The 15,308-nt window shown below is 40.5% G+C and overlaps 1 protein-coding gene across 1 annotated transcript; it reads left to right on the forward strand.

Moving 5' to 3' along the window:
• The first annotated feature begins 26 nt into the window (after nt 1-26).
• Nucleotides 27-14,895, forward strand: LOC131685384 (solute carrier family 25 member 3-like). The gene is made up of 4 exons (XM_058969081.1): nt 27-185; nt 1,065-1,447; nt 13,783-14,123; nt 14,184-14,895. Exons 2-4 carry the CDS (start codon nt 1,088-1,090, stop codon nt 14,527-14,529), a joined length of 1,047 nt encoding a protein of 348 aa, XP_058825064.1. The 5' UTR covers nt 27-185; nt 1,065-1,087; the 3' UTR covers nt 14,530-14,895.
• Nucleotides 14,896-15,308: the final 413 nt, after the last annotated feature.

Genomic DNA, 15,308 nt, shown 5'->3' on the forward strand with positions numbered 1-15,308 from the left:
CCCGATTCACTCACGGCTTTGTCACTTGGGTACTGTGCACTACAGCTGCTACTCAAGAAAAATCTTCTGCAACCAGCCACACTCGCGAACCAAGTTTTGAACAGGCATCAGCTCGTGAGGCTGCCCGATCCGTGTGTGTGACGTACCGTGCGTGTGTGACAGTGAACTACTGAGAGCAAAGCAAGGTAAAGAAGAAAAGCAGAAATTTACTACATTATCGGGGCGGAAAATTAGGATCATTTAGGAAATTCAACCTAATTATTGGCGGATATAATTGAAAGTCGGAAATTAATCCTGTATCTTCTACGTACGATGTATTTTCTATGGAAAGGAGCAAGTTTTTGAGAGAATAAAATTTCGTTATGTAATGGACAGGAGAACGGGAAAAGCTAGTTTAGGTGATGTGAAAACGATGCAATAAAATCCCAAAAGTTTGTGACCATTAATCTGATTAAAATGCTTGACAAGGAAGATTTTATACCTTATTTTCGAGAATTGAATTCGGCTGGAATCGATAATTTTGTACCTGGATGGTACGTAATACATAATATAAAGAATCCCGACAAAATGATTGCTTGCCATATGAACCATTCAAAAAAGATAAGGAAACTTCCTCAGCAAAGACCAACTATTTTTATTTCTAGATTGAACTTCAACTTGACACTGTTCGATACTCACATTCTTAACCTGCGTTGATCGGAAATTTCACACGATGTTAGCGCGTGCATTACGCTGCACGCGACTTCTATCGCACAAGAGCACTTTGTCTTTGACCAACACTGTCAATGCTGTTATTTGTAGTTCGAAGGATGGAAACTATTTTTAATCGCCGTACTAATATCATGGTTTTAGCTTTGTGAGATAATTTGTGGAGGTCAGAAAATTATGCAACGTTTGAAAGGGATTATGTGTTTTTAGCTTCGTTAGGATAAGAAAAAAGTTAGGTGGCTTGAATCAGGGTTTGAACTATCTATAATTTAGACGATACTAAATGTTGAACGCAGCCTATAGCATTACATAATTCCAACCTGGCACTATATCCCAACTTCTTCAAATCATTACAGCAAACCCGACCAACAAATCAAAAATGTTCTCCGCACTGTTGGATGCAGCCCGTAATTCCCCCTTCAAGACGCCTTTCACCAAGGCACAGTGCGATGCGGAAAGCAAACCACTGGTAGCGGGCCGATCGATTGCGGCCGCTGCCTCCGACGAGGTCGAATTCGGTTCCACCAAGTTCTATGTGCTTTGCGGTCTCGGCGGTATCATTTCGTGCGGTTCGACGCACACCTTCGTAGTGCCGCTGGATCTGGTCAAGTGTCGGCTGCAAGTCGATCAGGCCAAGTACAAGAATCTGTTCAACGGCTTCAAGGTTTCCGTCGCCGAGGAAGGTACCCGGGGTCTGGTTAAGGGATGGGCGCCGACCTTCTTCGGTTACTCGGCACAGGTAAGTTTAGTGGAGTAGTGTTATACATAATTGAATGACAAAATTGACATGGGGTATGACTTCTTAGTACTGTCTGATGGTGTTGTTCACTGTTTAGCACATAATTGCGCGTACTTCTCTGAGTTTGTAAGACTCTTTCTAATTAGCCATTGACAAGTTCACTGCACAGTGAAGCCACAAAAATGGTTGAAAGCAATCAACAGCTCAACAGATTATTTGTACGATCGGAGAGTTGAATCCTGTGGTTTGTAATTTTCTTGGCCTGCAATTAATTGCAGACAAATTTGCTCAAGCGTTTTGCTGCCTCTATGGCTTCGAATATGTAGTGGCTGTGAATAATATTATCTAAACACTGCCGCTATATGCATAATTGTCCTATGCACATACACTTAAAAAAATCCAATCGTTAATTCTATTTGCTTCGTTTGTCTAGTTAATGTACTCTCGCTTACCCTTCGTTGAAAAGCGATTCTATTTTTACATATCGAGAACGCAATGTCTACTTTGAACAATTATAAACTTTCCAAACTTTTTTCACAAACCAAAGGTGTTCAATGTTTATTATTGATATTGCTTAGGCCATTACAAATCTTTTTTAAAAATTGTCACCCCCCCTTCAAAATCGCTGAAAAATCAGGAGGCAAACATTTTTTTTCTAATAATCAAAATGAAAAAAATTGTCACGTTTTAAAAAACAACAATACTGCCGTGATATGCATAACTGTCCCATTTGCATAGGAAACTCATAGCAAATGGGACTGTTAAGCGTATCACGGCAGAATCGCTTTCACAGAGTTTTGCTTTTCGTCACTATTATAGTAATTTGGGAAATTGCTATTCCATGTTTTTTTATATTTTGACCATTCTCGGGGAGATACGACGTCCGAATAAAATAGTCGTTCCAAAACGAAACGTTTACTGTTCGCGGAAGGAAGGGCCCGTCTGTGAATTCTCAGACAAACATCTCATGGAAAGGCTAATACAAACCGACTTCTGAATCGTTTCCATTTTAAACGCAACAGTCGATAAAGGCAGAATCGGTTGTTGCATTCGAAGATAATTTCAAAAAGGAAACGATCTGAATTCAAATCTGGCGATTTATATGTGGTTCAATATTCAATATGCATGAGATTTACCGAAAGGCTTTTGACATTTAAAGATTTCATATGGGATCGTAGTGTTCACGCCGTATTTCCGCATCTGTATTGGCGATTCGTATGAACTACACCAGATCAGAGTCTGATACTAAACTTTCCATTTAAGACTAAGCTTGTGAAAATCGAATAAGCCGTTTTCCAAGGAGCCGAAGAGACTTTAATTCTGAAATGTTCCAAGAACCCAGAAATTGTCGAGATGGACGCTGGAATCAAAAGGACTTTGTCTGGCCATCAGCTATCAAGAAGGCTCCTGCAAAGCTAAATGTAGATCTTGCAAATAAAGGTACCATCGGTACTTACCGCAGGGAGAGCCGGGAATCCATAATCAATGTAAATTTTTGTTGCCTTGGAGTGACAGGAGAGATGGACTGAAAAGTGTGTGAGGACCCACAGCGACCATCAAGCATTGGTAACAGGGCACGGTTTGAATAACGTGGGAGATATATAAACGAGTGAAGGTGGAAAACAGTTATATTTCACAAGGACGTATCCGTCGAAGAACTAAAATTTGAGGGCATCCTCTTCAAACTAAATGCGAACGAGTTAACGGCAGTATTAACAAGGGCGTGTAATGCAACCATTCTGAAGAATGGGAAACTGAGAAACGGTCGCCGGGTGCAATACGTCGATTACCGATCTTCGTATAAGTTGCCTCCGAGCTTGGAGAAGAAGTTAGAGGGCCCGTAATGGCACTGGAAAAGGGAAACGAGCTCCAAGAATCGCTCTCAACAAAGTAGTCAAACTGCACAAGAAAGCCTGTATTAATGCGCTTTGCCACAAAGCCAACGCGAATGCCTACAGAGTTGGCATGGCAAAGATAAAGGGCCCAGCTGCACCACATGAAAGGTACCCGGAGAAGATGAAGGTGAATCATGGAAAGGTTGTCCCCGCAAAATGAACCAATCTTCGCCGTTGTAGCTGAACGTTACAGAAATCAACCTTAACTTTTGTAGGTATAATAATGAACCAAAAACATTCAAATTTCTTGATTTTTACGCAAAATTTGCTCAAAACAATTACTACAAACATTGCAAATACACAACAACACCGCTGGAACTCACTGTCACCAAGGCCAAGAAAGGAGATCGTTTGTAGCCCTACCATGGTCGAATCATCGGAAACAGGGCAAGAACCGCCATCAAATAGTCGCCGTCGGCCACTTTCATACAGGCGAGCGAGTGCTAAAGAGGTGTTTCAGTTAAGTGAGTTGAACAGAGCGACCAAACCTCAACGCCATTCAGGTAAACAGATCGAGAGGCCATCTTGATGCCTACTCGAATTCCACAATAGATCGAGTAACTCTGGGATTGCTCTCCACTCACAGGACCCTTTGGTACTTACTATAATTTGGCATTCCTGGAAGTTGCGAACTCCCAGGGACACCCAGCACACGCATCGGCCTAAGTGACTTGACGGTCACCTATGTCTAACCGTAAAGTACCAGCTTTCAGTTCTCTGATCATTAACGAAAATCAGGGACAAAGACTCTCGGGCAAAGGCCCTAATTACCAAGGAGAGCCACCCTTCTCGGTCTGGCAAAAGTCGGTCCCGTCCGTCGCCAACCGATCTCGCCAACGAGAAAGCACCTGTTGGACACCTCGTCCAGAACGCCTTTCTGGGACCGCCATTTTACCCACCACCCCTGCATCGAACCTACACCCAAGGATCTGTCATCGCCCTCTTGCAGGAGGTTCATCGTGGCAACAGCAATTTCGGAACCAAACGGATCAGCGAGGGCTCGCCGGGCCATGCAGCTGCTAGCAAACCCTACAATACGGTACGTACCAGACCAGTGAACCTATCAGTGAAATCCCGAACACCACACGAGCAGCTTACAATGAATTACACACGTTGAGAAAGTTGAGTGTTTTATATACCACCAGATTCACGAAATCCCTCCAGTTTGCCCAGTAGTGCGCCGACCCCGCGACTAAGTTCGAGTCACGTGCTGCTGAAGCTTATCGGGTGAACCTTAAGTTACACCGTACAGTGAGGATATGTTTAGAATGATTCAATAACTGGAAGCGACAGAAGCTATGTTGCCTCCGATGCCGGGAAAACATGGAGATCTTCCAGCGTTTAGGTAAACACGTCCCTTGGTACTGTTAGACAGAGTAATCCTGAACAAGTTAACCAAGTACACGGACCGTAAGAACGGCATGTCATGCAATTCGGCTTCCTTATAGGCAGGTCTACAGTGAATTCCATCCGAATGGTTGTGGGAGCTGTGGGAAACTATCCAAGCAACCACAGCTTTGGTTGCAAGGATTTTGAAGATGTGCACGGAACAAAGCCGAATGACTATCGTGTATCAAACAAACAAATCTACAAGTCTTCAAACACAAGCGATAAACCAAACCCGCCGTTTCCACTAGAGTTTCAAAAAATTATAGTATGCACAAAATGTACGTTCGTCAGGTCACTTTACATTTGTGGAGCACTTTTGGATTCATTCCAGAATGTTTTTTTTCCAAAAGTCCATAAGTAAAATGTTATAATCTCGTTTCTGTGCATTGTTATCAAGCAGGGTTATCTTTGACCGATTTTCATGCTTTTTGTGTAAAGTCGGGCGGAACCAAAACTATCCAAGCAACCAAAAATTCGGATATTACCTAAAAGTACTCTTTAATGTTCACATTAAATTCTTAGCGAACATTCATGCTTTTATTGGAAATTTAGCAACAGATTAAACCGCTATTAGAAATTGTACTGCTCGGAAAATTACTTAAAACTGAAGCATCCCTTTCTTATATGAACTTTTGATTAATTCAATAATGTTTGCTTGAATTGCATAAGTAAAACAAACAGCTCAACCCCGTTATCCGAAATCGCCCTGCGGAGACGTCCACGAGAACGATCGACGGAAAATGTAAAATGAAAAAAATATTTTTTTGTTCTAATAAAAATAAATATTTATATTTTGCTTGCTACCCCACCCCAACCCCCCACTCAGAAAAAAACTTGTGCTTGGGCATAATTTAAAAAAAAAAGATTTGTACTGGCCTTATTGCGTTTTTAACGATATAAAAACAAACAAAATCAACATTTAGGCGTCATTTGTGTATTAAACATAAATGGTCGGTGTTAAGTCAGACCGGACTCGTCGCAAAATCATAAAAATGACATAATTACAGCACTGGATAAAAAATTTCTTCAGCTGCAATCAACTTTTGTCAGAATTGTAATGTGTTTCAGTTAGCATGAACTATGGCTAAATAAATTTCGAATTGTAATGCTGCGATAGAAACTTTAAACTCGTTTTTCTCGAAATCAAATCAAGATGTCACTTAGTCCGATCGGACTTAACACCGACCAAATATAAGAGAAAACACGTTGAGAAGGCGTAAATCGTCTTAGCTCCAGAGCTAGGAAAGCGAATGATCTGGAAAAGAATCATTCGTTCTTCTCTTTACGAATATACCACCCATTGAACCATTCACTATCGAGCTGCTGAGTTGACGGCATTGGCTCACCACCACTGAGGCTGGTGAACCCATTACTGTTCTATTGGCTCTCAAACGTGAAATTTATCCGCTCTACGGGCCAACTAGATTTCAGTCAAATGGTGATGAAAATGTTTTCTTGCATTGATGATGTAGGACGGTTGTTCTATTTTAATTGTTTTAAGATGAGAATTAGTTACAGGTGATAAGAAAAAAGTTTGGCACCATAATATTCAGTCGAACTCGATATTTTATTGCAAAATCAGGAATTATTTTAATATTGTTGAGGTTAGGTTGGTTGTTTTAGATACGGAAAATGTTTATCAGTGGATAACCTCGACTGCCAATACCTGTACTCTTCAATCCAGTGATTTTTGCCCACTATCGTGTTTTTATCGAGATTTCAATCCCTGAATTTCATTATAGTATAAACTGAAACCGGAAGAACGAATTGTTAGGGATGTAACAAGAAATTTACCATCTGGATATTTTTCAGAGGCTGGAATCATATTTTCTTCAATATTACTTCTTATTAGAAGAAATAACATTTAATTATAATATTGATTTAGTTTATAAAATTCAAAATTTGCTTTTATGTGCGTTTTGACAGATGTAAAAAAACATCATCATTGCGTTTTTCCTCGCCATCTTGCTGCCTACATGCATCTTTAGAACGCGAATAGGATCGATATATGAGCACAGCGTAATAGTACCCGTTGCTCATTCTCTTTCCCATTCGAAGAGATAGCTACAGTGAGCACCATTCGTTTTTTATAGCATAGCTACATAGGTACCCTGATTCTCTTTGCCTGCTTAGTGCGACTCGAGGTGCGAATTATAGCGCCGTCTTCTAGTGGCATCGGAGAACAGCGTACATAACGACAGGGAAGGGTGGAATGTAGGGGATATTCAAGAACATGAAAAATATTCAATTCTTTGAAATCATTCAAAATTACCTTTCGAAAAATATGCGTGGCAAAATGCACCTGTGCGGGGGTAAAATGCACCACAACAATGGGGCATAATGCACTACAACAACGGGGCAGGATGCACCGCAACAACGGAACAGAATGCTCGGTGAACAAGCAAATAGTTTTGTTTTCTGACGGGATTTCACAAAAGTGTGCCATTAAATAGCCTTAGGTTATGCAATCAGTAGGTTTTTTTTCAGTTTTCGATTAAAAAATCAGCAAAATCAAAGAAGAGGGCATTTTGCCTCCAATGGAGCAGAAATATAAATTGAGCAAAAAGTGAACTATTAAGTAGATTTTTCATATATAGTGCGACAAAATAATGTGCTACGGTATAAATTGAACTGGAATGCACTGATATAATAGTAAAACGGCATTTCTAAGAGCTGAAAATCATTACTGCACGAGTTACAACAATTACATGAGAAGATTGTTTATTGTTTATTTCTCGAGCTGCTATTGATGTACGGTTATCAAACTTTGGCAGTGTATGTTTACTTTGACGGAACTCCGACTGGTGTTCCTCTTTTCTAGAAATTTTTCAGCAGTTTTCGATGTAGGCATGGGGTGCATTTTGCCCCGGGGGTGCGTTTTAGCCCATCTTCCCCTACATGTTCTTTTGTGCACTTTCCTTGCGTTCTTTTTGCCTTTCTCATATGAAGAAAGGCTATGCAATCACTGTGAAAAGCGACTACTTAACCGAGACCCGGAGGGCCGAGTGTCATATACCATTCGATTCAGTTCGTCGAGATTGGAAAATGTCTGCACACAGAAAAAAAATATTGGTAAAAGTAAGAGTATTCCGCTCTTAGCAAAAAACAACCAACGCCAACTATTAGGTTGAAAGTAAATTAATCAAGAATAATAATCAAAGTAAAAGTTTTCCTTTTAATCAAATGAAGAATAGTACTCAAAACAAAAGTTTTATTTTTAAACTAAGAGTGGTTGTTTTTTTGTTAAGAGTGAAAAACTCTTATTTTTACCAACATTTTTTTTCTGTGTGTGTGTATGTGTGTGTTACTTAAAACTCACAAATTTCCCAGAGATGGTTGAACCGAATTACACAAACTTAGTTTCATCTGAAAGGTATAACGCTCCCATAAGCTGCTGTTGAATTTTTAGTTGATCCGACTTCTGGTTCTGGAGTTACGGGTTGATGAGTGTGGTCACTCAGCAAATTCCCATATAAACTGGCATCACTATGATGTCCAAAAGATTTAAAGCATATAAAAATGGGTGCAAAATTACTTAAATTTACTTAAATAATGATCAATCAAAATAGCTTTGACCACATTGGCCACCTATGACGGTTCATGATGCGTCCGGGGAACTCGCCAAGTTCCTAAGTTAATGTCACATCCATTTCCCAGCAAATTTTTGAGCGATTTTAACAAACTTGATTTGAAATGAGAGATACCGTTCTGACTTTTGGTTCCGGAGTTACAGATTGGTTATTGCGTTAACATTGGAATTTCTCATAGAAACCGGTACAATCATCATACATCACAGGTTAAGATTCTGTTAAAATAGACATTAAATTACTTCGATTCGCACTGATTGCCAATCAGACATTCTATGAATATATTGTCCACTATCGACAATCTCGAAAGTCCCGGACTTCGTGCATATTTCAGAATTAGTCACATCGGTTATTCGGTGATGACTGAGCGGATTTTCTCAAACCAAATCTCAAATTGAACGTGTAATATGTAGTTAGGTGTTGCAGCGCCTTCTCTTACCCTTACACATCCTGCATTTTGGAATAAGAAAAGGGATATCAGACGCGATCACCCCTCTCACTCTATAAACCTGCCCCTCCTCTTTCAAATCCATTCCCCCCGCATTCCAAAATATGATCACAAATATAACATTAAACTCATGCTGATTAAGCCAATTAAATATTATACTTTTTTGTTTAAAGTGGTAGTCGTGAATCATAGTTTGGGTAAACGAGAAAGGTACTCCCACACCACTCCCAAATCTGGAATCAAAACAATCCACAAATCTGATTCTACATAAATTTATTGCTGTGTTTCTCTCTTCCTCTTTAATATACTATAAAACTTAAAACTTAAACTTCAAACTTCCTCCGCGCATTTTCTTTCTCACTCCTGTCATGTTCCGTCCCGCTCCGCTTTCTTTCTCTTCCTTTTCTTCTTCCTGAACTCTACTTACTAGGCCCAATCAGCCATCTCTTCCTTACACTATCTTACTTGCACTCGCACTAATTATGCACTTCCGGTACACCTTCGCCGTGAGCAATCCCAGTTGCTCGACCCCGTCCACTTCCGAACCGCTAAGCTTTCTCCGTCGTGCTTAGGAATCAGTGCGTCGTGCCTCCAAGAAGTTATCCGCTTTCGAACAAGAATCAGCTTCCAAACAACAAATCAGTTCCAGAACAAAGATTCAGTTTCTAGAATAAGAATCAGTTTCCAGAAAAAAAAACCTATAAGCAACGCCATTAGCAACATCTCTGCAGATGGCCCTTTTCTGCAGGATTACGACTCGCCTAACCTTCTGTTCAGTGTTAGCACAGAGAACAGACGTCCATCTTCAGCATTCAAATTGTGTAAAATCTTTAACGGTTTCGAAGGTAGTTGGGATATCCAAACCAGGTGCGCTACTGCCGTCATGTTTTTTTGTGGCTGAGTTCGACAGAATTGACAGCGGTTATTCCTCTACCCAGTCAAACTAGTCCGGAACCGGTTCGGACAGCATGAATTCCAGCTCAAATGCATCAACCGATAGAGTCGGAATCGGTTGTTTTCTTTGAGCAAGATTCCATGCTGAACCATTCAGGATTTCAAACCGGTTCCGGAATGGATTTGACGGATAGTTGGGATAGGTTGGTGTGGCGGCGCTAGTATTTATCGTATATTAATTCAAATGTTTACACACGTTTTTTAAATATTTTTGTTCGATCATGGATGTCTGTTCTCTGTGGTGTTACCGTCTTCCAGTGGGTAACCTTCCCTGGAACCCTGAGTCGTTTCTTTCGTGCACTTCCGTCGTTTAGCGTAAATCTCTCCCGCTTGTGTACTCATCACGCGACAATATTTTTTGCTGAACTACTCCGTGTTTTGTGCCGCACAAATGCCTCACATTTGTACGCTTCCTTCAGGTAATACGAGTGGTCTGGTCTAATCTGGGAAAGATGGTGGCATTTTGGAACGTGGCGATGAATAGAGCAAAATTTTGTTGCTTGCAACTTTTATCCGAAAGTATCGTTCTTTCTCTGTGGAACCAGAAGCAAAGATAAACCGAAGACTGCATATCAAGAAGTCTGGCAACTCTGTCCAAACTCTGGAGACAGTAACAGCAACGCCGCTTGCGTGTGATGCATACACACATATACACTTTTACATTAAGCTTCCTACCTTCCTCTATTAGAGGCGCTGTAACCTCTGTCGCTTCTCGTTTATATTAGGGAAGCAAAGAGATATCAGTCTTCTTAATATGTGGTCGGTGTTAGGTCAGATCGGACTAAGTGACAGTGTACTGATTTCGAGGAAAACGCGTTTAAAGTTTGAATCGCAGTATCCTTCACATTATAATTGGAAAATAATTTTTACCATGATTCTTGTTTATTGTTTCATATTTCAAATCTGGTAAAAGTGGAATGTAGATGAAGAAATTCTTTATCCAGTGCTATCATTAACTCATTTTTTGATGTGTTGCGACTTGGTCCGGTCTGACTTAACACCGACCATGTAGTCTTCGGATAAATTCAGGATAGAATGGTCCGATGTTTGCAATGTACCATCGAAATGAACTCGGTTCACCGTCAGAGTGACAGCTCAATAATAAACTGAAAGCTTTGCGAAAAAGAAACAACGACGAACTTTGCGTCGTATCTATGGCAATGAGTTATTACGAAAATAACAAAGAAATTTTCGACAGGAGAATAAACAAACCTCGAGGTTTTCGGTAGTTAGGCGATGTGTCAAGCAATATAACTTTATGCTATTCAGCTTTTTGCTGGTGGCTGCGTTTTCAAATGCGCACTCTATTTTGACAAGTTGTCTGTATAGTGTGAACTTTGACACCTCGTCAGCAGTGTCAATTTTGACAAGCGGTTTCATTAGCGTTGAGTTTCATGGCTATCATGTACCCTGCTTATTTATGTTCTCAATTCAAACGTTAAATGTCAAATTTGAAATTTGTTAGTTTATTTTCAAACGCCTTTTTCGATGATTTCAATTTCTTCTTGAATTTATTTATGAACAGCATATTTTTAGCTGTTGGAAAGTGTCGAAAGAATTATGCGATTAGAACCTCTGCTCTTACCTAAATTCATCATACAAGAAATTTTTGATTCAACAAGCTTTGTATGTTTGCATTCGTATTGAATAACATGTCGTTTAAATTTCATTATTTTTTGGTGAGCAAATGATTGGCTTCGAGTACAACGTTACAAGCAAAATAAGTGACATTGTTGTACCTCCACGTATTTATTGTGACTATTACTTTGAGTAGACAACTTTTCATTCTTTTTACCTTTATTTCTGAAAGATACACTTGTCTAATCATGAAGGAATAGGGTGATGAGCCCATTTTCGCCATGTTTCTATTATCACACTATCCACTTGAAGCCGTTGGTTAGAGCAGTGTCTGCCATCTTTGTTCAACGCATTGAGTCAAATGGTAGCGCAACAATGCCCCTATTGTTGCGCTCGATTCGAGTTTTCGTTGCGCTCAAACACGAGAATTTCACTGATTTCAGCGCATTTGTGTTATTACATTGGTTCTTAACAACGAAGCTGTTTGTGTCAATTTTCACGTATTCGATTGATTGTAGGCCGAGAAATTAATGAATTAGTGAGGCGCTCTGCTTAGCATGGAGCAAATAGGTAAAGGGCGAACACGAAATTATTGCGACACCGAAAATGTCATGCCAATTTTCTTAAAATGTTTAAAATCAAACCAAAATTTTAGGGTAGTTTTATACATATATTTACTTCAAAAATCAAAAGAAAAGTTAATCGATGGAGCCTTGAGTGTAAAATTGAACGCATTTTCGCTTGATGCCCTCCATCAAAGTCTTTACAGTGTCATCCGGTACCAGTTTCTCAATTTTTTTTTCCATTTTCTTAACATGTCCTTCTCGTCTTTGATTGTCTTCGTGCTCTTCCGAAGTTCCTGCTTCATCATTGCCCAGTACTGCTCCACCGGGCGCAGCTCCGGGTCAGTTTGGCGGATCCATTTCCTTTGGAACAAAATGGACAGAATTGGCCTCATACCACTCCAGGACACTTTTGGAATAGTGGCATGATGCCAAATCTGGCCAAAATAGCGGAGCTTCGTCGTGCTGCTGCAAGAACGGCAGAAGGCGCTTCTCGAGGCACTCAGATTTGTAGATCTTGCCATTTACTGTGCCCTTTGTCACGAAAGGCTCACTCCTCAGTCCGCAAGAGCAGATGGCCTACCAAATGAGATATTTGGAGGCGAACTTCGACATTTTCTGCTTCTTAAATTTGTCGTCCGCATAGAACTTGCTCTTGCCGGTGAAAAACTCCAACCCCGGAATTTGCTTAAAATCGGCTTTTATATATTATTTATAATGTTCAACATTTTTCCCAACTGCCGGTGCGACAGGTCAGGAAATTCCAGGTGTTTGGAAAGAATTTGTTCTCTCGACTCGCGTTGGTTCACCTCCATTTTCGTTGAATCGAAAAACACGACTTCGAGTTTGACAGCATGTAAACAATACACATCATTGAGAAAGTGTGCAAAATTTGGTTGATTTTTACCCAATGGTAAAAAAGTTATGCCCTGTTGAATGTGTCGCAATAATTTCGTGTGCGCCCTTTACTTTACCCTACTAGAAGTTGCTCAACAAACAACTGAGACATGACCATTTAAAGACAGCATACCAACTTTCAAATGTAGCGTCCCCTTTAGCCTATTTACAGTAGCTTTCAACATTTTTACCGAGTTGCACCCTTTAATGTATACACTTTGTTTGTCATACCGTTGATACTTCTTATTTTCGTAACATCAACGCAGTTCAAATTAAAAGGTATTTTTTGGATAAGGTAAAACACCCAAGTAACCATGAGCATTAAACCTTTGCACAATATTGGCTATACATTTGCAGTAATGTTGCTTTGAAACTCCATTATAGCATTAATAAAGCAATCAAGCTCTATATTAGCATCAAATGTGTACACGCACAGCCGAACTATAGCATTATCGCTTTCTTTGTATACGTATATAAAGCTGATATAAGGCGTACATGCTTCAGATTATCAGCACATACTACTGTATACAATAGTTTTAGTATTTTCATTCCCCACAAGAGCTATAATGCAAACGAACAACGCGATTGTATTCCCAAATGGCCAACGTAATTTACCACTTATGCCATTAACCAAGGAAGCCATCTCGGTCCTAAATTATTTTATCTCTATTGTAAATGTGTCAATATCAAATTAAATGGTCCGCCTCCTTCGCCGACGGTATAAGGATCATAGGGAATTTAACGCATGCTTAATTCCATTAAAACGAACCGGACATAATTTCTGACTTGTCATATCATGAGTTTACCTTTACTTTGAGTTGTATTTGAAAAATGACTCGGTAGATGATTACCATAGCTAACGCCTTGTCTAATGCTGTCATATGCCACTGCAGCGTTCTAATCCTGTTATCAGTATCAGTGGTACCATTAACGACAAAATTAAACACGTCTCCAAGTAGCGAGATTTGCATAGTGAGCATGTGTATATGATTAACTTCTGATAATGTAATTTTCTCTTCTACAGGGTGCCTTCAAGTTCGGCTTGTACGAAGTATTCAAGGTCCAGTACGCTAACATTTTGGGCGAGGAAAATGCGTACCTGTACCGCACCTGGTTGTACTTGGCCGCTTCTGCGTCGGCTGAATTCTTCGCTGATATTGCCCTGTCACCGTTCGAGGCCGCCAAGGTCAAGATTCAGACTACTCCCGGTTTCGCCAACACACTGCGCGAGGCTATGCCCAAGATGATGGGCGATGAAGGTATTGCTGCCTTCTACAAGGGTCTGGTCCCACTGTGGTGCCGGCAGATTCCGTACACCATGATGAAGTTTGCCTGCTTCGAAAAGACGGTCGAGTTGTTGTATGGGTAAGTCAATTTTTCGGAATGTTTTCATAAGCCAAATATTAATCGGTTATCACTTTACAGCTATGTCGTACCGAAACCACGCGACCAGTGCAGCAAGGGTGAACAGTTGCTGGTGACCTTCGCCGCCGGTTACATCGCTGGTGTGTTCTGTGCTATCGTGTCTCACCCGGCCGATGTGGTCGTTTCGAAGCTGAACCAGGCCAAGGGATCAAGCGCTTTCGATGTTGCCAAGCAGCTCGGATTCATGGGCATGTGGAACGGTCTGATGCCCCGTATCATCATGATCGGTACGCTGACCGCTCTGCAGTGGTTCATCTATGATGGTGTTAAGGTAGCCCTGTCGATTCCGCGTCCACCACCGCCAGAGATGCCAGAATCGTTGAAGAAGAAGCTGGGAGTTCAGTAATTCTCGTACCCCTATCTCCAATTTAACAAATTTCGTTACGCTACACAGTTAATTTATAAGTGATACCAAAATTCTCAAATGAAGTTGAAATTAGAGCCACAATCGGACGTGCTCTGTTACTCTATAGAACATAGGCCGACCAGAGAAGATTAATTCAAAAAATCAATTCGGGTACGCGATTCAGTATTGATGACAGCTTTGATAGGCACAAACACACATACACACTCGCCAGGAGAATCGCGGTACTAACACTCCTATGACGATTGTATTTGTTTGTTTAGAATAATTATGCTATGTTTCCGTGGGATACCCTGCAGACTAATAAAAGTGGAAATAGTTCTTCGTGGAAGGACTTCATTGAAAGAACATGCACTTTTACTTCGTAGTATCACATTCATTCAAAAAGGGCGAGTTATATATAAAGGTGGGACATTTCCTCTCCTAAGCTTTGTTGTAAAGGCCAGAAGATGTCTCTTCAAGGTCCTCCAAAAATACTAACTTGAGGAAGTACTGAGGCAAAACCGAAGCAAATAGCTTGTGGTCTCAGAAACCTGAGCTCTGAAAAGTTCTCCGCACTTCATGGGACATCAAAAACTTCAAGTACTCCCATGTCTCAGCTGGAGGAAGAGACTTAATAAATTTCTCTGATATTGTGGACCATACATTCACAGCTTTAAATATCTCTGAACGTCTTAAAAGTATCTTGATAAGCTTTCTCCCCGCAGTAAAACATTTTGGATGGAGTTCACCGCGTAATGGCCCCTCCTTTCAGCGATTGT

The sequence above is a fragment of the Topomyia yanbarensis genome, chromosome 2, assembly GCF_030247195.1.
Source record: "Topomyia yanbarensis strain Yona2022 chromosome 2, ASM3024719v1, whole genome shotgun sequence".
Lineage (NCBI taxonomy): Eukaryota > Metazoa > Arthropoda > Insecta > Diptera > Culicidae > Topomyia > Topomyia yanbarensis.